At 49.1% G+C, this 23,740-nt stretch overlaps 1 protein-coding gene across 1 annotated transcript in view; it reads right to left on the bottom strand.

The window, feature by feature from the left end:
* Positions 1-23,740, bottom strand: part of MAPKAPK2 (MAPK activated protein kinase 2) — a 48,327-nt gene that overhangs the window by 1,555 nt on the left and 23,032 nt on the right. Inside the window, exons 2-9 of the mRNA XM_084778669.1 lie at positions 3,719-3,858; positions 3,495-3,559; positions 3,146-3,225; positions 2,599-2,725; positions 2,000-2,075; positions 1,313-1,437; positions 719-804; positions 526-606 (exon numbers count right to left, since the gene is read on the bottom strand). Coding sequence (XP_084634795.1) covers positions 526-606; positions 719-804; positions 1,313-1,437; positions 2,000-2,075; positions 2,599-2,725; positions 3,146-3,225; positions 3,495-3,559; positions 3,719-3,858 — 780 coding nt within the window. The remainder of the gene's footprint in view (positions 1-525; positions 607-718; positions 805-1,312; positions 1,438-1,999; positions 2,076-2,598; positions 2,726-3,145; positions 3,226-3,494; positions 3,560-3,718; positions 3,859-23,740) is intronic.

Genomic DNA, 23,740 nt, shown 5'->3' with positions numbered 1-23,740 from the left:
GGGATGACGCAGCAGGGAAAGAGGGCGGAAGAGACGTAAGTGGTCAGAGACACACGGGCAATGCAGGGAGAGGGTACAGCGAGCACGGGCCAGGTGTGGGTGTCCTTCAGCACTCACTGCATCAGCACAGGCTGGCCGCTGTGCAGCTATTCTGCCAGGAACCCCCTGACAAGCCCACAGTAGGGGAAAGAGCCCCAAGCCAGCCATCCTGTAGGACATGGTACCTGTATGGGGCTTTAATAATGCCCTCATCTGGAAACTAAGGAGACAGCAGCACCCGGTGCCCTTTCAGGTCTCACTAGAGCCCCAGGGAGAGGAGGGCGCATGGGAAACAGACAGCAGAGTCTGGCCAGAACCTTTGCCACAAGCCAGTGAAGGCAATGGCTCCCAGTTATCGTTTTGTTGCTATGGAAACACTGGGATGAAGAACACAGACCCAAACTGCCCTTGGCCAGGGCCAGCACTCATGCTGGGACTTCCCCTACACCGCCTCCCTGAGATCTCTAACTCAGCGGTGTCCCTCACCTTGACATCCTCCCATCGTTCCTTGTCCTCCTTCAGGACGCGGCTGGTGTGCAGTGGGGTCTGAGGGACCTTCGTAGATTGCTGAGGAGCCAGAAATGGGATCAAATGGCATTCTGGGGCAGTAAAGTCCTGGTGAAGACCATACTGAGCAATAGTCCCTTGCCCCCACGTCTCCCCAACCCACAAAGCTTACCATGATCCAGGGGTGGTTCATGAATTCTGTGATGGTCATTCTCTGGGTGGGCTCTGTTTTCAGCAGATTCCGGATAAGCATCTTGACTACGGGGTAAGGCAGAGGACACGACAGCTCAGAGGATGGGACAGCTCAGGGGATGGGACAGCTCAGAGGACAGGACAGCTCAGAGGACAGGACAGCTCAGGGGTCAGAGGTGAACAGACAGCTCAGGAGTGGTAGATGGACAGCTCAGGGGTCAGAGGTGGATGGACAGCTCAGGGGTCAGAGGTGGATGGACAGCTCAGGGGTCAGAGGTGGATAGCTCAAGGGACAGGGACAGCTCAGGAGCTATACTTTGCCTGCACTCTCCTGCATTACTTAGACTACATCGAGGCAGCTACCCAAGGAGCAGTGACTCCAAGGACCACCATGTTAAGCCACTGGACAAGCCCTACACAGATGACTCTGACCCTGCCTTAGGCACTTCACGCAGGCAAGAGACACCAAGAAGGCATAGGACCAGCTGTGAGCACCATGTGAGACAGGCACCTTCACCTACACGTGCACTCTCGCACACCGCCTCCTGTGTCCCAGAAGGCTGGGTCCTCCTACCTTCTTCTGATACTTCGGACCATTCTGGGTTAGGGAATTCATACTGGCCCATTCGAATACGAGTCTTCATGCCCGGAGAGATGGCAAGGCCATGATTGGAATAGAAAGGGGGGTACCCACACAGCCTAAGGAAGGGAAGGAGAAAGTGTGTGTTACTTAGAAACCCTGTGCCAAGGATCGGGTGAGAAACAGGCTCTTCCTGTAATAGGCACATTGAAAAATAGGAAACTGTTGGTACAGACAGAGTCCAATGTGCCAAGGATGTCAACCAGTCTAGCCCATTAGCTAGTTTCTGTCATCTCTTAGCAACCAGACCCCACTAAGCATCAAATGAAGCAGGGATACTGGGGATTCCCAGGGGATTCCCCCATCCAAAGAGGAAGCACTAATGTCTGTTCTTCCTCTTGTCCTACAGAGGCACAGGCTTCCCCAGCTCCCTGACGCACTGTAGCCTAGCCTCAGCCCACACCCCAGCCCACACCCCAGCCTCCATCCCAGCCCCTATCCCAGCCCCCACTCCAGCCCCCACCCCAGCTCACACCCCAGCCCTCACCCCAGTCCAAACTCTAGGTCTCAGCCAAGCCCCCAGCCCAGCCCCCAGCCCAGCCCCCAGCCCAGCCCTCACCCCAGCCCACACCCCAGCCCACACCCCAGCCCACACCCCAGCCCCCACATCAGCCCACTCACAGAATGTACATGATGACACCCAAGGACCACATGTCACAGGACTTGTCATACTTCTCTGGGCCCAGCACTTCTGGAGCTGCAAAGCAAAGATCACTGTGGGTTGCTTCAGAGTCCCTCATCCCGTCATAACAGGAGAGCAACTGGAGTGGGAGGGAAGTGAGGACCCTCCCCCAGGAGGGACTCTGCAGCTGGAAGCTTAGGGTGAAAACGTTGCTGAGCTGCTCAACACTTGCGAACCCATGCTACCCACTTAACCTCACCAGCGCGGTTTGGGAGCTTATCCTATGAGTGGGCAGGGGCTTTAGAGCAAAATCTGAATCCCAGGTTCCACAGAGAATGTGACAAAAACTATGGCTCTTCTCAGGAAGGGAACACAGATGCTGAATTCTGCCCTAGGCCCTGCAGACTATTTCCATAACCTTTGGTCACCGCTTAACTCTAGCAGGCCGCTCATGGTGGAGTCCTGTCAGAGCCAGTACCAGACAGGGATATAAAGACCCAACATGCCTAGCATCTATGGTCTCCTGAGGCCAGCAAAATGAGGGGCTGGGGACACAGTCTGGGTCAAGACTCGGTCCTTGGGCCTCCCAGGAACTCACCCACATAGTATGGTGTGTAGCACGGAGTGGTCAGAGAGTTGTGACTGGTGGTTTCCTTGGCAAAGCCAAAATCGGTGAGTTTCAGGATGGCATTGGGCCTTTTGGAAGTATATAAGAGGTTCTCGGGCTGGAGAGAAAGACAGGAAGTCACAACCCTGCAGAAATGCTGAGAAACCCAAGAGGAAGGACTGTGCCCTCCCGTCCTCTGCTCAGCCAACATCCATCCGTCCACTCCCTCGGCACTGGACAGCGGGAGAGCATCAGCTGCCTGCTATGGAGGGCCAGGAGACCAGAGACGGATGGAGCTGTGGGCAACACTGCTGGCTCAGAGTTATGTGTGGAACAGTGAGGTGCTGACGCAGAGACACACAGGGCTGAGCGTAGCCAAAGAGGGCCTCACTCCTAAGTTTACGGTTCCCTGTGCCAAGCCCTACAGGCCACAGACTGGGCTGCACCCCTATCCTGACCTGAGGAACCAGGCAACCAGGGTGCAAGGGGACTCCCGCTGTCCCATCCTCACAGCTCCTGGGGTACAAACAGGTGGTACCTTGACATCCCGGTGAGCAATGTTGATAGAATGTAAGTACTGGATGGCCTCGCCAATGCTCTTCATGATTTCTGATGCTTCTGCAGAGAGAAAAAAAAAAACAGGAGCTAGAGGCCTGAAAGCTCTACACACCAACCTCCCAGTGCAGCCTCAGTCTCCCGCGCCCACCACCTCATCAGAGACACAGAGAAGCTAGGAGCTAGCCCACGGCTACAGGAGAGAGACGCTCCTAGCAGTGAGCCTGAGAGGCAGCACCCTCGACCTCTCCAGTGAGCGGGTCCCTGCCAAGGATCTACAGTTGCCTACTGCCCTGTCCACCCCAAGCTATCCATCCCCACACCCTCTCTACCTCTTTCTGTGAATGCCTGGTCTCCTCGGTCCTGGATTCGACTAAAGAGCTCTCCACCATCGAGACTGGAAGAAAAGGCACAGTGGAACACCTGGCAACGAGCCAATTGCTCCCCCCACCACCACCGGGCTCCACTGCCCCCCCAAAGCAAGTCAGATGCTGACATTCCACACTGGGCTGTCCCCAGAGGCAGAGGCGCTCACAGAGCACAGCAGGGGGCTCACCACTCCATGACGATGAGCAGGCACTTCCTCCCCGCGTACAGGTTCTCGTAGACGTCTACGATGCGCACGATGTGCGGGCACTGGGAGGCCCTCCAGTGCAGCTCCACCTCCCTGCGAGCTTTTGGACAGTCCTGGAGCATCTGTAAGGCCAACACCTCTTCAGTGATACGAGGCTACAGAAAATGGCTAGTGCCCCCCCACCCCTACCCCAGGCTTGTTGGAAGCCTATACCCACGTGCCAGCTTTCCCACCAACACTGCATTGCTCTCTCTCTCTCCAGGCCTAAGGCCATTTACATGAAATCTCCCCCAGTCTCTCCCCGATCTAGGACCATAAGATCACTCTGCAGCAAATCTAACCAATCAACACAAACTTTCGTCTTGACCCCTCCAGAGCCTGCACAGCAAGGCTGACTGAGACAGCTCCCATTCCCAATGGCCACCAAGGCTACATAGGCTAGGAGAGTGAAGTCTACGGGAGGCAGGCGGCAGTCAAGTGTTGGAGGACAGTGTCCCAGGGAGACAGACAGAAAAGAAATCACTACAAGGAAAGGGTTGACAAGGAAGGGAGAGATGCCAGCGTCAGCAGGAACAGAAAACAAACCCATCGAGGCTACAGCAGGTTCAGAGACACAGCCTCTGGAGTCAGCCAGGTGCCCGTCAGAACCCTGGAGTTCACTCTATCTGCGTGAGCAGATGGGAGCCGTCTTCATGTCCCTTCTTTTCCCTAGACCAGGTGCCCTGGGGCATTCCATGAAGCTGCCCCCTCGCCAGCCTTAAAGGCTGGATTCTGATCAGTCTAACCAGCTACCTGGCTTCTGTCCTTTTACTGACTAACTTAAGAACAATCCCAAGATCCAAATGTCCCGGAAGAACCCTGAAGGCAATTGACTGAGAGACCAAATAAATAAATAAATAGATAGATAATAAAATAAATTAAATTAAAAAAAAAAAAGCTAGGAGCATGCTGTCACCATGGTACCAGGAAAAGGACTGGCCTAAAGACTACAGAGTAGTGTACTGAGGGAAGAAAGTGAAAGACTGCAGCTCCCTGGATCCCTGAGACGTAACCAAGTGTCCCATTTCCCGCCAGGCACACCTGCAATGCCAGCAACTGGGAAACTAGGCAAGAGAGCAAGGGTTCGAGGCCAATCTTGGCTCCACAGTGAATCCAAGGCAAGCCTGAGCTCTGTGAGACCCTGTCTCCAAAACAAAACAAAAACACAAGAATAGCTTCCTGGTTGCATACACTCTTTTAGTAGAATTCCATTGTTGGGACCAAAGGCATCCTAGCACACCTCTACTTTGTACAATGGAGTGGCCGCTTTTGCTCACAGATATGCTAGGAGGCTTGAACTGGGCTCAGCACTAATAGCTATCATTTTTACTGGCGTGCCTGCTCAGTGCAGGGCACGGATGCCACAATCCTTAAGACAGAGGCCCGCACAGAGTCACCAATACATCACTCTTCCAACAGCTCTGGACACGTTGCAGGCTGAAACAGGCCAGAGAGCAAACGGGCAGGCAGACGGCGGGAAGGCATCCCGACGTGTGATAAGGTGAGGACTAGGCACTGACAGACATGAAGTCAATCTGGCTGAGCAGATAAGCAGGGAGGACTGAGAGGCGAGCTGGAGTCTGGTATCAGACAGCCAAAGGCAAGCAGCGGAATCTCCAACGACAAAGGTAACGTGCTTTCATGCTGCAGTCATGCTGAACCGTGTCAGAGAAGTAGCCTGCCCAAGGCTAAGCTTCTAGGAAGACAGCCACGATCTGGATCAGGCCTGACAGACACCAAATTCCATTTCTTTCCACCCTATGGCCCAAAGCCTAAGAGAAGGCTGGAGGCTGAAACGTCTCCGAGTGGCTTCAAAGAGGCAACAAAAAATCAACTAGATAAGATAGCTAAGCTCCCAAGACAGGAGACAGGATGCAAGCTCAGCGCTGTCACACTGCCACCTTCTGGTCAAATGAGGGCATGACATAAACTCCGTTTACTGTGGGGGTGTGTATATTTACTTTCCCGGGCTGTAAGAGGAACAGAACACTGGCCAATTCCACGTGCATGTAACTCACTTCATCAAGTAGTGACTGAACTACTAGAGGCCACGCTTGGTACTGAATGTCAAAACCAAAACAGACTGACAGTCTGAATGTTCAGGCTAGTGCAGAAGGGAGGAGAGATACAAGAGGTGGGCCCTGGAAATGGTTATAACTCAACTCTCCCACTCTCCATCACAGTGCAGAATGAAGTAAAAAGAACCTTGGGGGCGGGGCAGAACTCACACCCTCACACTCTGCCTCCACATCTGGTGACAGGAAATACCACAGATGAACAGGCAGGCAACGAAGGTGTCAGAGCAGGTTCCTGGCCAAGGGCCTGTGTTTTCAAGCCAGGTGCATCACTAGATCCCGTGTGCCAAGTGTTCAGCCCCTGCACCGCCAAAGGCAAAGCAGACAAAATTCTAAAGACAGCAGACAAGAGTGCTGACGACAAACCAATCCTCAGACTGGCCCCTTGGCTTGGGATACAGGAACACAGCTGTCTGGGGATCAAACAAGACCCAAGCACAGTAGCCATAGCCTGGCTTCACCTCAGAGACAATGCTACAGCCGAACACTCTCAACAGGGGAAGGTGTGTGCAGGTCCAGCTGAACAGGAAGCGTCCTTCCTGGCAAATAAATTTCCAATAGTGTCAAACACCCATGATATCACCACTCACAGCTGGGCAGTAGGAGTTCTCTGCCAGTCTGGGCTATACGGAAGACCCTATAGCCTAGGGAGACCCTATTACAAACACAACAAAAACAGCCAAGAAGATCTATATGGAATATTCTTCCCTTCATCTAACTTTAACCCTTTCCATTCTGATGCCTTCTCCCACAACCCACGTTTCAAACAGGTGAAACAAGATTTGATATCTTTAAATCCCTCCTCTCTCTCTTCCTGCACCTAATAGAAATGTATTTTCTAGTTCTCTCTGACAGGGAAAGGGAGTCTGGGGTTATACCCTTTCCCACTGCTACTTTTGTACTGACAATTTTGGAATTTTGGTTTCTTTAAAAACACAGAAGTAGCCGGGCGTGGTGGCGCACGCCTTTAACCCCAGCACCTGGGAAGCAGAGGCAGGCGGATCACTGTGAGCTCAAGGCCAGCCTGGTCCACAAAGTGAGTCTAGGACAGCCAAGGCTACACAGAGAAACTCTGTCTCAAAAAACCAAAAACAAAAAAATAAAAAACAAAACAACAAACAAAAAACCAACAGAAACATTGTAAGAACATGTTTTCATTTGAAATCCAGGCGTGGGGATACAGGGCTGCTTAGAAGCAGCTGACTGATTTGCCTCAAGCTCTGGCAGGGGTGTGATTGTGTGATGTTTGGAATTTTGGGAACTTATCAGAAGGTATATAAATGCTAGGGCTTCAAGAGGTGGGGATCAAGAGAGGAGATTATCTATCCAGACAGGGAAGAGCAAACTTGCCCCACCGAGCTCCACCCCAAGCAGCAGGAAGTAGTCTAACCAATGAGGTCATCCCCTTTCCTGCCCCTGCTTTTTCAGGGATCTCTTTCCTTTACTCTGTGTCCTTTTTTCTCTCAAGTCTAGTGTAAGGGGGTTGAAAAGGTGGAGGAAAGAAGAAGCCACTAAGTAGCAAAGACCCGCTGCATACTTTGCCTTACTCTCTCCTCCCTCCCAGCGGGGATGGGGGGGTGGAGGGTGGGGGGGGTGGGGGTTGTGGGCCTCTCTCTCCTCCCTCCCAGCCACCCACCCCTATGCTGTAAGCAGGCCTCTCTCCTCCAGCGGAAGTCAACTGGAGCAGGGTTAGGAGACTTCTCAATTCTTAGAGAAATGTAAATATCCCAGGAAGACAAGTAACTGAAATGAAATTTGGGTTTTGTCCTCTAGAAACTTGGCTAGGTTAGAGGCGTTGAGGCATAGGTAAGAAAAGAGTTAACTTTCAAAGTATGGCTGGAGTTTTTAGTGGAGTTTCATTTTTGTTTTGTTTCATTTGAGAAAGGGTCTCCCTATATATCCCAGTCACGTATTTATTAAACCTTCACTGGATATGAAAATTAACTGTAGCTATGAAAGACCTTCACAGGCAGGCTGGCTGATGTCACAGGTCAGGGCCATGAGGTGTCAAAGACACTTGCAGACAAACAAAGAATGTGCAAATCTGAAGTACATGGCTAAGTAGGAAAGTCAAGAGAGGCAACCTGAGCCCTCCAGGCAGAGAGGGGACAGGGAGCTCCCAGGACCTCAGCAAGGTGAGCCAGGGCAGCAGGGGCAACTGAGTCAGGAGAGCCACATGGGTAAGGTGTCCCTCCTCCAGGGCAGCAAGGACATTGGAGAACAAAGCACTCAGGACCTTAGCTCTGGGGGCAGAAAATGGACTTTTCTACCAAAAAAACAAAAAACAAAAACCCGAGGCCCCCAGAGAAGGCACGCCTGGGAGGAACTGAGGAGTCCATGGTACCCATGCTAAGACTGAAACCAATCCTGTGCCTTGACTCAGCCCTGTATGGTGTGTCTGAAATTCTCTTGTGGAAAAGACCAAAAGATGTGTGTTCTAACTCAAGGTGCAACAGCCAAGGCAGCCTGGCAAGCATGGCAGGGGTCAGGATCAGGTCGCAAGCCAGGAAGGGAATTCTAAGACAGTGGGTTACGGAAACCTCCCCCACCCAGTGTTGAAAACAGGCCTAGATTCTGGCTGCATATACCTCTGACTTCCATCATGGGATCTCCTGAAGATATTCTAAACCAAACCAAAAGCCAGACAGGAAAGAGCCAGAGAGGAGCTTGGGCCTGCCCCACTACTCACCAACAGCAGCAGCAAGGAAGACAGCAACAAATTAACTGCCCATGCACCCTCCACACTAAAAAGACCTCACAAGCTCTGGGAACTGCAGGAGAGGGAGGCTCCTAACGCCTTTGGGCCTCTCATTTCCTCACCTGCTCAGCAGGCCACTAACAGGCCTCTGGGGTCGCTATATTTAGCAAGTATAACATGTACATAGCTTGCAGGCTACCGAGAAGGGCCTGGCACCCGATGAGCACTGCCATCAGTGTCCTGCTATTATTATTCCGCTCCTATTCCTGTGTGTTAGTCCCCTGAGATGGGCAGCTGGGATCCCAGTCACCCCCACCTCGCTTAGGGGTTATTCATAGCTCTGAGCAGCAGCCAGTGGGGACCCAGGACACAGTGCAGCCTGAGTTTCCCCTCCACAAACCACTTAAAGAGACAGCTGGAACAGGAAGTGCTGATTCCGACCTGGTGCCAAGAGTGATGCAAAAGTCCAATTCAGGCACCAAGTGGGCTGTCGTGTTGTTAAACAAGATCCCTCTGCATTCCCAGGAAGCAGCTGGGGGGGGGGGGCCAGGGATGGGGGGGGGTGTTAGGGGAAAGCCCTGTGTCAGGCACCAAACTCCCCACTCCCTTAGGCCAGGGCCACCGTCCCTTCATTCTGGACCACGAATGCTTCTTTTATAGCACACGGTTGCCCCCAGATGCTTTCCAGGGTTAAAGGGAAAGTTGGACCTGGAAAGGCAGCCACTGTAGGCAAGTCTCAGCAGCTTCTTGAGTGGGCAGCAGGCACAGCTCGAGATGGGGGTGGTGTCTCCAAATAAAATGGGCTAAGTACTTCCAATGTGTCATCTCACCTGGCTCATGGCCGCCCTGAGAGCGAACATCCTAGTGTATGAATGAGGTCATCCGCTATGGAGCAATCCCTCCAGAGAACCTTTCACGCAGCTCTGCCAGGACTTGACTATGAAGCTCCCTGTGGAAGCACTTCCACCCTGGCAACTAGATACCAATCAATGCAGGCTATCTATCTCCTAAGTTCTCAGGCTCCAGCGAGAAAGCAGCTCAAGTCCACAGGTCCAGGCTCAAGTCCCGCCCCCCCCCCAGATGTCCCCCACCCCAGGAAGGAGCAGAGGAGACCCTGCCTGCTCAGCCATTCTCAGACCACTCTACAACGACCCATTCCTACCCTGACACCACAGACAGCCCTTCCCAGGGAGAAGGGAAGTGTCATGTCTCCTCAAAAATGTCTAGGCCTCTCCTTCCAGTATAAAGCCTGGGGAGTGGAGCCCCCCCATGCCCACACAAAGCAGCACCCTTAGCTGTAGTTAGACAACCGTTAAAAGAAGAAAGGCCTGGAGAAGTCACAGAGCTTTGAGAGTAGGACGCACTGTCCTTATGTCAGATCCTCAGGAGTCCACAAGCCTAGATCCGAGGCCAGAGAGGAGCCCAGGGGAGAAGCACATGCAGACACAGAATGCCCTCAGTCTGGAAAACTCGAGCGTGCTTAGTGTGTACCCACACTGGCTCAGGGGGTGAGATACAATGGGGAATATTAGCAAATACACCATGAGACCCCAACCATGGGACTTAACTATATTATACAGAAATACACAAGCTACAGGCGCGCGTGCGCGCGCACACACACACACACACACACACACACACACACACACACACACACAAATTGACTATATGTTGTAATTTGTTCTGCAAATGAAACAGGTAAAATTGGGGCTGGAGAGTTGGTTCAGCAGTTATGAGCACTATCTGCTCTTCCAGAGGTCCTGAGTTCAATTTCCAGCAACCACATGGTGGCTCATGACCATCTATACTAGAATCTGACGCCCTGGCCTGGCCTGCAGGTGTACATAAAATAAATAATTAAAAAAAAAAAGAAGTAGTAAGATGCTGCTATAGAAGCAGCCATGGTGCTGAGGGAGAGTCTTAACTCCCCAAACCACTGACAGATGCCAACAGGCTAGAAACACAGGCTACACGTTCCTGCTCTTCTGTGCCTGCTCCAGGGCACGAGACATGACACCAGACGCATGTCCACTTAATTACCCATAAAGAGATGAAGAAGTACAGCGGCATGCCTGAGCCTTCGAAAAGCTCAGTGAGGATGGCAGGTGAGCCTCCCTAGAAACTGATCTCAACACAAAGCAACAACAGATCCTAAACTCCTCAGAAGGCAGCCAATGAGGTGCATGAAAATACTATGTGCTGGTGAACATTCCACACATTTGGTCAGCATGTAAAAATCAACTACTTCTTACTGAATTTTATAGCTATAACGGGCCGAAAGTCTCTACCCAAAATGACCCTGACAATGAGAAATCCTACCTGGTGGTGGTGGCGCACGCCTTTAATCCCAGCACTCGGGAGGCAGAGGTAGGCGGATCACTGTGAGTTCGAGGCCAACCTGGTCTACACAGCAAGTCCAGGAAAGCCAAGGCTCCACAGAGAAACTCTGTCTTGAAAAACCAAAAAAACAAATAAATTTAAAAACGAAATCCTAGTACCGAAAGCCCTAAACACCCTTGCCACGCTGCCCAGAAGTGATCTCTCCTTGCTGTGCACCCTCCTGTTCCAGAAACACCAAAAAGGCTCAACAAAAGGTCACACTGTAAATGACAAAGCTTTTAAAAAGTTGCGAGACAGGATGGATAAATGTTAGCTGAACTTTAGCAAAGATCACCGACCCAACATAAAAATGACTAAAGGATAAGAAAGGCGGGACAGCGGTGGCCAAGTGGAAAGGACTGTTACAAGTTGTAAAGAGGAATACTTATACAAAAGGCTTTAATCACTACACCGGGCTAGAAAACTTTAACATTTGAATAAACTCCTAGATTGGCAAAGATTCAGGAAACAAATTCTCACTGAGGACTGAAAGGACTGTCATTGTGGACTAATCTGGCAATATCTTACTGTGTTTAAATCTTCCATCCCCTGCTGGGCCCCTGCGACCCTTTCCTGCAGCCCGGCAATGGCAGGAGCCCCCTAGCACCCAGGTGCCTACACATAAGGGGCTGATCAAGGGGGGCCAGGGGCAGAGCAGAGGAGTGAGCGGCAACGCACACAACACGGTGCCGCCCTCGGTGAGAGGATGAAGTGGCTCCTCGGCCATCACTATGAGAGAACAGGACGTTATTATTGGGAAAGCAAACAAAGAACCAGGCGATGCCCGGGCTGTGTTTAATGTCCTTTTTAAATGGAACTACATTCACATTTCATGAGTAAATTTGAAAGCACAGTCCTCAAGATAAGATGAAAACACAGCAACAGGTTAATTTATGTTTATTATAAATGAGAAGGATTATGAGAAGCATTTTTTTTTTCCTTTTGTATAGCTGTTAGATTTCTTTAAAAAGAGGAAAGAAAAAGCCAGGCATGGTGGCGCACACCTTTAATCCTAGCATTCAGGAGGCAGAGGTAGGTGGATCGCTTTGAGTTCCAGGACAGCCTGGTATACAAAGTGAGTCCACAGAGAAACCCTGTCTCAAAAAATCCAAAAAAAAAAAAAAAGGAAAGAAAGAAGGGAGGGAGGGAGGGAGGAGAGAGGGACAGAGAGAGAGAATCAGAGTGATATTAAACAGAATGTACAATTCTCCTTATGTGTTTTGTTGTTTTTATTTTAATTCATTCTGTATATTTATTTATTAAAGATTAAGACTGCCTGATTACAAATTTCTAAAAACTAGAAAATCTAAAGATCTATTACAATTACCTTCTAAACCAAACTACCACAGATTCTATTCTTAACCCCAGACTGGAGGCTTCTAAAGCTCACGAAATACTTTCGGCTCATTCTTGCTTCTTTGTCATTGATGAACATTAAACGTCACACATTCTATATAACTTACAGGTTAGCACCTTTGGGAAAGACTGCCCAGCACTGTGAAAGCTGAGAGGTGTTCACATCTGCGGCATGGTACTGACAGCAGTAAGGACAGTGCACACAGGTTAAGCCGACTCTAAATGTTCCCCTGTGTCAGCATCCTCAGAAGGAGCCCACCCTTAATACAGGCAGAAAGTGCAGAGACATCTGCATGGCTCCCTTCTCTCTCCATTTTCATTTCCATCAAGGTTTCTTAGTTTCGTCTCCATCCAAATAAACCTTTTCATCCTTGCTATAGGACCTTTCTGCACAGATAATAATGTGCGGACCCCTCTCCTAGGAAAGGGACTTAGTTAGAACCTCCCTTAAGATTGCTTTACTTCTGGGGGGCGGGCGTGAGGTGGGGGACTAGGGGGCAGGTGACTGGAGTTGAAGTTCAGCTTCTTCATGGCCTTTACTAAGGTTTCTGGCTGTAGGATTTCTGAATCATCCGAGGAGTCTTCTGCATTGCTCGTCTGAGGAGTTTCTGGGTCCACACCTGTGATGTCTACAGTGATGGACAGAAGCCTCAAAAACCGGCTCCAAACAAAATCTCGTTGTCTTGGAAAAAGACCAGAATCCAAGCCTCCACTAACAGAGGCGGAGTGAGTCATTTTGTTTCTTAAAACAGAGGAAAGAAAGGCTAGCAAGACCACTCAATGGAAAAAATCCAGAGTCAGGGCTGATGACCTGAGTTCAATCCACAGACCCATGGTAGAAGGCGAGAACAGATCCCACAAGTTGTAAGTAAGGTGTGTGTGTGTGTGTGTGTGTGTGTGTGTGTGTGTGTGTGTGTGTAGAGAAGAAATGTATGGCCTCATGGATGTCTAAGGTCTTCTTTGTGGAATATTCTTAGTAAATGGTGCGGGGCTGGAGAGATGGCTCAGTGTTGAAGAGCACTAGCTTTAATGGGAATTTAATACCTTCTTCTGGCCTCTACCGGCAATGCACACACATGGTGGCCAGACATGGATTCTGGAAAAATGCTCATTTACATAAAGTAAAAATAAAATGTCAAAAAAGAAAAGAGCACAGCTGGAGAGATGGCTCAATGGTTAAGAACACCCACCACCTGCTCTTCAAAAGTCGTGAGTTCAATTCCCAGCAATCACACAGTGGCTCACAACCATCTGTAATATGATCCGATCCCCTCTTCTGGCTTGCAGGTGTACATGCAGACAGAACACTGTATACATAATAATAAATAAATAAACCTTTGAAAAAAAAGAGTTAACAGTGCTGATCACCAGTAAGTAAGTCATATAGAGAAAAACATGTATTCCATCCGCCCCCTTTTTTACTTTCTATGTTTGTCTGCGATGTCTTTAATGTCTGCATGAATTTCTTCTAAGGAGGAGCACTGTGCCTTAGGTCTTGCCTTTGCACTCGCCTGACACTGGGGGAGAGCTGGGTGCACTCCGAAGGCCAGGTGTCCTTCCTTCTGGAGGAAAAGGAGCAGAGCTGAGGGACAGCACGGTGACACAAGAGGACGCCTGCTGCACAAGTACACAGGATCGTAAGAAGGCAGTGCAGTCCTGGAGAATGGAGCCAAAATATGACAGAAGGCAAAATGACAGGTCCAAACTAGCACTGCTCACAAGTTCTGACTGTGTGGAAATGAACCGGTACAGAGTGCACCGGCCCTTCTCAGGAGTCCTGGGCAGTGTGCTGGCTTGAATGCAAAGTGACCCCCCAGAAGCTCGGAGTATCTGAACACTTGGTGCTTTTTAGAAATGAAATCAGAGAGTATGGAGCCTTCAGGATGTGCAGCCTTGCTGGCGGGAGCGCGTCACTGAGGTGGGGTGGAGAGCTTACAGCCTCCCCTCCTTCCTTCTCTCTGCTTCCGCCACAGAAATGTCATCAGCCAGCTTCTTCCCCCTGCGGGCGCAGCCTGCCTTCCCAGCATCATGGACTCTGCTCTTCTGGAATCATAAGCCAAAGTAAACTCTCAAGTTACTTTTGATCAAATGCTTTTGATCATAGTACTTATCGCAGAAAAATAATACTTAATCTAGGTAAGAGGGTGAAAGACTAGGGGACACAGAGGCTTCTTTCTGTTCCAGCAGATGACTATGACCTAGAGACAAAAAGAATTCAGTTATACTCAACTATCTGGTACCAGTTACACTTCATACAAGGCAACGTTGCTGCACTTATACCTAAGAGCCCTACAGGGTACAAGCAAGCACCTGCCCGAGTTGCTAGTAAATGACGCATCTAAAACTCACACCCCCAACCTTAGGTTGTGGTGAGTTTTGGTTTGTTTGGTTTATGGCTTGACGGTGGTGGTTTGTTCTTTCCATAAATGAGTTTTGTTTTGTTGTTGCTGTTGTTGTTGTTGTTGTTGTTTGTTGTTGTTGTTTTCGAGACAGGGTTTCTCTGTGTAGCCTTGGGTGTCCTGAACTCACTTTGTAGACCAGGGTGGCCTTGAACTCACAGTGATCCACCTGCCTCTGCCTCCCAAGTGCTGGGATTAAAGGCATGCGCCACCATCGCCCGGCCATAAATGAGTTTTAAGGAGTCTGAGGGGCAAATATTTACTGGTGACGGAACTCATTCATCTAGACATCTCCTGGTGTGCTTGCTACCTTTATGTCAACTTGACATGGGCTGGAGTCATTTGAGAGGAAGGAAACCAAATTAAGAAAATGCCTCCATTAGACTGTGCTGTAGGTATTTTCTTAGTGATTGGTGGGTGGGACTGTCCCTGGGCTGGTGATACTGGGTTCTGTAAGAAAGCAGGCTGAGCAAGCTATGGGGAACAAGCAAAAAAGCAGCACTCGTCCATGGCCTCTACCTCAGCTCCTGCCTCCAGGTTCCTGCCCCATTTCTGACTTCTTTTGATGTGGAAGTGAAAGGTAAATAAGTCCTTTCCTTCCCAACTTTGCTTTTGGGCATGGTGCTGCATTACAGCAATAGAATCCCTAACTAAGACACCATCCCTGCTGTGTCCCCAGGCCTTTGCAGTTCATTATCATCACTCACACGTGTGCACATGCAAACACGTGTGTATGCACACGCCACACCACACACACATACACACACACACACACACACACACACACACACACACACACACACGCTGTGCAAACCCTGACATAGAAGGGTCACTATGAACACTGAGTAAATGGACAAACTGTATCAGCCACAGGCCAAGGCTTCCAATAAACCACAAGACATCTTTCCCAGAAATCAAGACAAAGCCAGGAGGAAAGGAGACATGCCAAACTCTTTCATTTGATCTTGGGCTAAAGTTCAAGGGACAGAAAGAAAAACGATTTTTTTTTAAAGTAGGTGAGACTTGTAAGCCTCAGCAGAGACCTTTAATTACAAAAGAAGGCAATCAAGAACTCAGCCAATGTGCCAGGCCATAGCAAGTGTCAAGTCTTAATCCAAATGGTAGCACGCAGTGTCATCTTCTGGACTCAACCTTAGCTGAAAGACGCTCATGGCACACAAACCTTAACAGGTCTGATGGCAAAAGCGGGGAGGGGGAGGGGAAAGGCGGAAGACAAAGTAGCCCCGACAAAGTGAGAGCCAGCATTCAGGGCTATGTGAGCGTGCACACGCCTCTAATGCTGGTGAACAAGTGGGCCAAGGAAGAGAACCAGAAGGCGTAACACTTGGGAGACTGACTGAGAGAGAGGAAGCCATCGTTAATAAAAGTGGCCCAGAGACAGGACAGCGCTCAAGTCCCTAACACAAGAATATACTGACAGAGACGTTAACTTCCATTTTTCTAAGAAGGGGGCAGTCGGTAATGTCTTGTCTCGTCTCACTCCAGACACCATCCTCACCCAGCTGAAGACATTAAGTGAGGAACTATCACTCTAAACAGACTGACCAGGGAAGGTGTGGTGTTTAAGCATAGATACCCCTTAGCAAAAGCAAGAAGGCACCACACTGGGAGAAAGTAGGCTTGCTCAAATTATAAGAGGGGAGAAGGGAGTGGCAAGACCAATATTTGGATGTTGAGAGAGGGCCGCAATGGGAAAGAAGACCTTACAGGGAGGGAGTCCACCTGCAAAGGTATAGCTGGTCTCCCACAAGTGAGATCTAACATAACCCAGGAAGGAGGAGGCAGGAGGTCCGGCCTGCCACAGAGGGTCAGGACCACAACACAGGGAAAGGGAGGTACCAAAGGATGTGTCCCAAGACATAAACTGCTAGCAAGCCAGGGCAGGGCAGATAGAGGTGTAGGCTCACAAAATGAGAGCAGACCTGGGGCTGGAGAGGTGGCTCAGTGGTTAAGAGCACTGCCTGCTCTTCCAAAGGACCCGGGTTCAATTCCCAGCTCCCACATGGCAGCTCACAACTGTCTGTAACTCCAAGATCTGACACCCTCACAGCAATGCACATAAATTAAAATTAAATAAAATATTAAAAAGAGAGAGAGAGAGAGAGAGAGAGAGAGAGAGAGAGAGAGAGAGAGATAGCAGACCATCTGAAAATGCATGAATATGACAAAGTAAAAAAGGATCAGGGAGGAAAACAGCCCCTGATGGGGACAGAGGCATCTTTTCTAGCAAGAAGGTTGTTTTTTCAGACTAGAACAGGCTAACACGTAAAACCACACAGACATGCTGGCTCTTAAGGAAATGTGGACTCCAAGCTAGACTAAGAACCAATTTACAATCCCTAACCTTAGAAAAATCCCGGCCTGAGATGCAGCGAGATGGACCCACAGCTGGCTGTGACAACTCAGCAATGAGAGAGGGGCCGGGCGAACGGTCACACGCCCCCTCCTCAGTGCCCACAACCCTATCACTAGATTGAGATTGAGCTCTGGGTGTTCACAGCTGAGGGGAAAAGAAACAATATACAAAGGTAAGTGCTAACACAGTGCAAATAACTAAGAGGAGTTTTACTGCATGTTTAAAGGAAAAGGGCTGGGCAGGTGGACTGTTGTCTGGCAAAGCTCTGGGGTCAGCTAGATCTTCACCATCCTAGCCCTAGGCTCCTGGAGAAACCACGGCCATGACTCTTTTGCTCTCTCAAAGAGTTACTAAATTACACACCAAAGGAATGCCAGGCACAAGGGGCCTTGACCATAGCGGACACAGGCACAGTCTCCTGCCAGACCACGGGGATGTTGCTGAACAGATCCAGAACAAGCTGCTAACACAAAACTAAAGCCACTGGCCCTCCAATTAACACTGATACCTCAGTCCGTGGTACTGATGCCATGGTCTAGTGCGGATATAAATCATGCGGTCCTCACTCAGCCTCTGCCCTCCCTGGTGGAAGCAATTCAACAGCATGTCTGAGGAGATGCCCCAACCCATCTTCCCAGGCCAGGCTCTCCGCCCTGCATGCTTGGCTGAAGTTCCCCATTCTAAGCACTCTGTAGACAGTAGAAAGTACTCTGCTCCTAATACATCCTGGACTGCCTTCTAGACCAGTTCCTGTGGTTCAGCAATCACCGAAAGCAGCTTGGGGGAGGAAAACAACATAGGAGAGGAAAGGGTTTATTTGGCTTACAATTGCAAGTTGTGTGCATCTCTGAGAGAGGTTAGGGCAGGAAGCTGAACCAGAGACCATGGAGGGATGCGCTTGACAACTCGCTTATAGACTGGTATTCAGGGGGCTTTCCTAGACAGGCCAGGACCACCTGCATGCCTTGAGATGGTGCTGCCCACAGTGGGCTGGGCCCGCCTGTGTTAATTACTAATCAAGACAAACCCACAGACCAATCTGATCTAGGCAATTCCTCAAAGGAAGCGTTCCCCTCAATATGACTTACGTTGACAATTAATGGTGACCAGGACACCTTCTGAAATGTTGATCTGAGCAGGATCTCCTTATCTATAAGCATCTCCATTGGCTAAGAAAACAAAATCCAAACTCTGAATTCGGTCCTTCTATATCTACTCTCATCTTCCAACATTCCCGATATTTAAGCTACATTACATGTAATGTCACAAGGCATTTCAGGACTTCCTGTCTCTGTACCTTTAAAAAAAAAAAATCAGGGGCTAGAGAGATGGCTCAGAGGTCAAGTGCACTGACTGCTCTTCCGGAGGTCCTGAGTTCAATTCCCAGCAACCACATGGTGCCTCACAACCATCTATAATGTGATCTGATGCCCTCTTCTGGCCTGCAGATGTACATGCAGGCAGAACACTGTATAATAAATATTAAATAAATATTCATGCAGCGTCCTCCACTCCTGTGAAACTTCCTGGCTGCTTCAAGGCAGGGCCTGCCCCTCTTTCTTCCTCATTCCCATAAATGTGTAAATCACAGCACTTGGTCCCCGGGCTCATGTGTTAAAGCCTAGGCCCCCCATTGGCAGTGCTACCTTGGGAGGCTCTGGATGTTTTAAGAGGTTGCGACCTGACTGGAGAAAGCAGGTCGCCAGGGTGAGTCCTTGGACGGACACTGCCACTGGCTCCCCTAGCTGACACAGGTAAACAGCTCTTCTCTGTCATGTTCTTCAAAGCCCACGGGCCAAGCGAGCACAGACTGGACCCCCTGAGCCAGGACAAAACCCTCCTCACACTATTTCTGCTAAGGTGTTTGGTCATAACAAAGCAAAAGTTTAAAGCTCTGGTGTCACTATAATACGGCTCCTCTCCCACCGCAGACCAAGGTAATGCCTTGTCCATCCTCTGATTACGAGTCTTCACCCCCCCCATCCCGCCCCCCCTCCCCAACTACATGGCATTTGAGAGGTAGTCCATAAAAATCTGCCTGCTGACTAACCCAGAGAATACACCCCATGACAATACAAGGGCTGCCATGCTTGGCTCTGTCTAGAATTGCCAGTGGACTGACTGAAGACATCACAGACAACAAGCTTACCAAGCCTGCAAGGGACAAGATGTAAAGGGAGGAGAGGTCAGGAGGTGTTCTAGGGTTTGCTTGCTTTTTTGTTTGTTTAATATGCAATAGGAGAAAACATGAGCCACAATCACCTCCCCAAAGTCCTGTTAGTGCTTCCAAAGAGTCACTACCACGCAAAGGAGGAAAGAACCTTCTCCCAGGAGTCAGCTCCAGACACCAGGGGAGCAAAGGCTGTGCTGGCCTCGGGTGGGACCCAGTTATTCTGCCATCTGCCATCTGGGCAGCGGCCCATAGGGTTTTCCCACCGTCACACCTGCCACAACGCGGGGACAATAATGGACCCACCTCTCAGTGTTAGTAAAACTGTGCTCAGAACTGCGCCTCTTCAATTAATTTATTTGTTGTTGGTGTTTGTTATTAAGCTACTTCTAAAAAGAATGAAGGGTGTAAAGAATTGTGATTAAAAGCATAGTTCTGAAATTAATTCAAATACCAACTTCAAGCTTGGGAGCTTGCCAGTCCGTAACCAATTACGTCACTTTCTAAATCTACATTGCCCTCAACCATTAACTGGAGACAAAAGATAGCATGCATCGAAGATATTCACTCAACACCGCCTACTTCTGTTGAAATGTTGAAAATAAACCAGTGTCTCTTAAAAATACATGATCTAGCTGTACCACTGAATGATAAAACCGCTAGAGAGATCAAGTGGACTCCGATATCGTTCTTAGAATACTCTGGGAAAGCAAGTTGCAATGTGATACATACAGTCTGATCCCATTTTTTAAGAAATATTTTGAAACAGAAAAACAAATAGATACCTGAGTCTATGTTCACCTACACTTTTGAGAACAGAGGCAGGGCTGGAGAGGAAGCCACGAGTGCTCCATGATCTTCTAAAATTTTCAAGACATTAAAATTTCCTTTACGTTATAAATGAATACAGAAATCTTGAAACAAAACTTGTACTTCACTTAAAACATTAGAGACACTGAGAGTGAGTGTTTCACTTTCTTGTGACCAAACCCATGCCTGCCTCCGTGCTATGTGCATCCGCGGCGGAGTCAACACGCTCCCTAGCTTCATTAACTGACCTTCTCTTCCTTTCCAGGTCGCCACTAGTTGGTAACTCTACCCTCTGCACCCAAGAGTGAAGGGTTCCCAATGCAGAGGCCTCCTTATCTCTCAACCAAACTCCTATCCACAGTGACGTCTCGGGGCTGCCTTCTCAGTTCCTATCCGCACACAGCCCTGGACAGCAGCAATAGCCGCTCTCCCACTTTTAGGTATTAGTCTAGAACGCTACTTAGATTTGGCTCAATCTTCATTTCCCAGAATTACCACTTCTTGGCAGATACTCCATCTTTGTTACTATCTATCAACTATCTGTTTTTTACAAAATACACCATGAGTTTCACAGTAGGAGACAAAGAAAAAACAAGCACAAACCTCCCCAGATGGCCAGCTGACCAGTAACCAACTGACTCCTTGAGAAGAAAGATGATTTGTTACTGCGCACAATTATCATCTGCCACATACACAGTGACCCGTGAGCTGAAGAGATCACAGCAAAGTGTGTATTCTACGCCGTTACTCGATGTTAATTAATACACCATGGCAGCTGAAATCTAAGCTGTGCTGCCAAGGACTGGTTATTTAATCTATAGTAAGTGTAATTCATGAACAATGGAAAATGAAGACTACACAAAACACATAACTTGAAGTGTGCACACTACAGACCCACAGTGATTAGCCTTAGGAAAAGCTACAGTTTGGACCTAGTTTTCAAACTAGGTTGATATCCCCACCTTGGATCAAGATCGCTTTATTCAAGCCAGGCGTGGTAGCACACGCTTTTAATCCCAGCACTCAGGAGGCAGAGGCAGGCGGGCCACTGTGAGTTCGAGAACAGCCTGGTCTACAAAGCGAGTCCAAGACTACACAAAGAAACCCTGTCTTGAAAAACCAAAAGGCAGGAACAAAGTATTCCAAGTCCAGCTCTACATAATGATCTCCAGAGGAATACTGCCCCACAATCCTAACACAGACTCGTCCTCTGGAACGTGGAAGAGAAACAAAACTTAAGAATATAGATTGTGGGGCTGGAGAGATGGCTCAGAGGTTAAGAGCACCGCCTGCTCTTCCAGAGGTCCTGAGTTCAATTCCCAGCAACCACAGGGTGGCTCATAAGCATCTACAATGAGACCTGATACCCTCTTCTGCACATGTACATCAGGTAGAGCACTGTGTGTGTGTGTGTGTGTGTGTGTGTGTGTGTGTGTGTGTGTGTGTGTGTGTATATTTTTTTTTTTAATAATATAGATTGCTTCATGATGTGCATGTCACATGCAGGGGTCAGGCCAGTCTTCTTTGTATAGCTCCAATTTTAGTGAATACGGTACCACCAAACTAATCTAACGTTTGCCCCTACAGCATAGTTGGCAGTACCTGGCAAAAAATGTTGATCATCACTTCTTTGGGGAACACACTGCAAGTGCATCTACGGAGTAGAAGCCATAGCGTTGCTAATCCCTACAACGCATAGAATAATATCACCCTCTGCCGCCCCCCACTCTTCCCATCCCCCACCATGAAGACACATCTAGTCAATAATCTCATGGCTAAGAAAGGCTGACTTAAACAAGAGTCCTGATTAAGCTGATCTTAATAGTAGCTTCTTCATGAGACAGGGGCAAGGATTAAATGACACAATGGCGAGCAGGACATATGCAGCTCATGTTTTCAGCATCCAAGGTTCAACAAGACACCATGCTGAGCATCTTAATAGCACGTTGGATGGGCAGCACTTCGATGATTGCTCTGATGTGGCACGGCTCCACCCACCTTCTGCATTGCACACACACACAAGAATCGCATCCAGAGCTGCGGCACCATTCTAGGCCACACGGTGAGAACTGTGCTCCTTCTCAGAAGAGAGAAACCAGGCTGTTGCAGCTCTGAGAACCACAAGGCAAGAGAAACAGTTCGATAAACCAGAGCGACAGGCCAAAGCAGTCGCAGTCCTAAAATCCCATGGGGTGCCACCAAAAAGGGACCAAATTCTACTTTCCTCAGTGGCAGTAAGCAAGTCAACAATGAAAAAGTCTTGTAAGATAGCTACTTCCCACTTCCTCAAAGACTTGGGTGGGCTCCAGGGAGAGGCCACCATTTTGGGAAGACAGGGAAGTTGGCCAGAGGCAAGCAACAGCCTCCAGTACCCAAGCTGCTGCATGCCAGCTATTTAGCCAAGAGAAATGAAAACATTAGGATCACAAGAAAAAGACCTGCGCAAGAAGGCACTCGGAGCTTTATTCATCAGTTCTCAAAGCTGGGAACAACCGCAGCACCCATCCACAGGAGGGAAGATAAGCCAGTCATCCTACCCACACAATGGAACAGGACGCAGAACAGGAAGTAACAGACAACCAATACATGCACCATGTGGGTAAGCCTCACACCACAGTTCACACAAACACACACACAGGCACAAACACACATACATCCACAAGTGGAATGGGGTGTGTATGTGCATGTGTGTGTACATGCATGCATGTGTGTACATACACACACATGGTATTGGTATAATTGGGAAGAGGAGCACGGGGGAATTTACTAGAGTAATAACCTTTTTGTTATATAGAGATTTGGGTTGTATATGGAACCTCTGTCAAGCTTCGTCAAATTAAAAAAAAATTTTAACTCACTTCTATTTAATTTTACCGCCAAAAACAATATATAAAATAACCCACACACATCAGCAAATACTAGACTCTAATTCAAAGGTGTGCTCAAAGTATGAGGTGAAATGCACTGAAACCAACTACGAAAAACGCATCCTGCAAGATACAATGAACTGTATGAAAGTGGGAAGAGTGACAAATGGCTACTGGGAGAACTAGGTGGCTGGGCAGATGTCGTTAAGGGCACATGGGGACCAGGAGGTGACCGGAAGTGTGTCACAGAGTGCTGGTCTCAGCCCACAAAAGTGCCTCTCAAGACAAGAACTGTGAAAGACCAGGCTGACCTGTAACAGGCAACACTGGCCAGCACAGAGCAGATGTTAAGGCTGGTGCTCAGACCTTGGATGTCATCAATACCTTCTCCTAAGGGACCAGCTGCATCATTGTGTGGCGGTCAGAAACAAGTCCGGCCCATTCTAGCGCCCAGTGAGGGGCGTAGAGTACACGTGCTGTTCATCTTTGACAGCCCACTATTTATAATATCTCCAGAGACCACTTTTCTAGATAGAAACCAAATACACAGATGCCACTCAGAGCTTCTCTGATCTCCAGCAGTTTAGATAGGCCAAAAGCAGGGAGCCTGCTGTTTCACCAACAGCCTTAAGAAACAACCTAAGGTCCAAGCGGCCCTTGACCACAGCTGCTCCACTCTGCAGATGAGCCGCAAGAAAAACCTGAACCAATAAACAGAAGCCCACTCCCCCAGCCCTAGTCTCTGTCTGTCTTTCTCTGTCTCTCTGTCTCTGTCTGTATGTCTGTCTCTCTATCTCTCTCTGGTGTGTGTGTGTGTATGTGTGCGCGCGCACG

This window comes from Acomys minous, assembly GCF_964271855.1.
Source record: "Acomys minous genome assembly, chromosome: 1".
NCBI classification, from domain to species: domain Eukaryota; kingdom Metazoa; phylum Chordata; class Mammalia; order Rodentia; family Muridae; genus Acomys; species Acomys minous.
The sequence above is the reverse complement of the archived record's forward strand: the minus strand, read 5'-3'. Positions and strand labels throughout refer to the sequence as shown.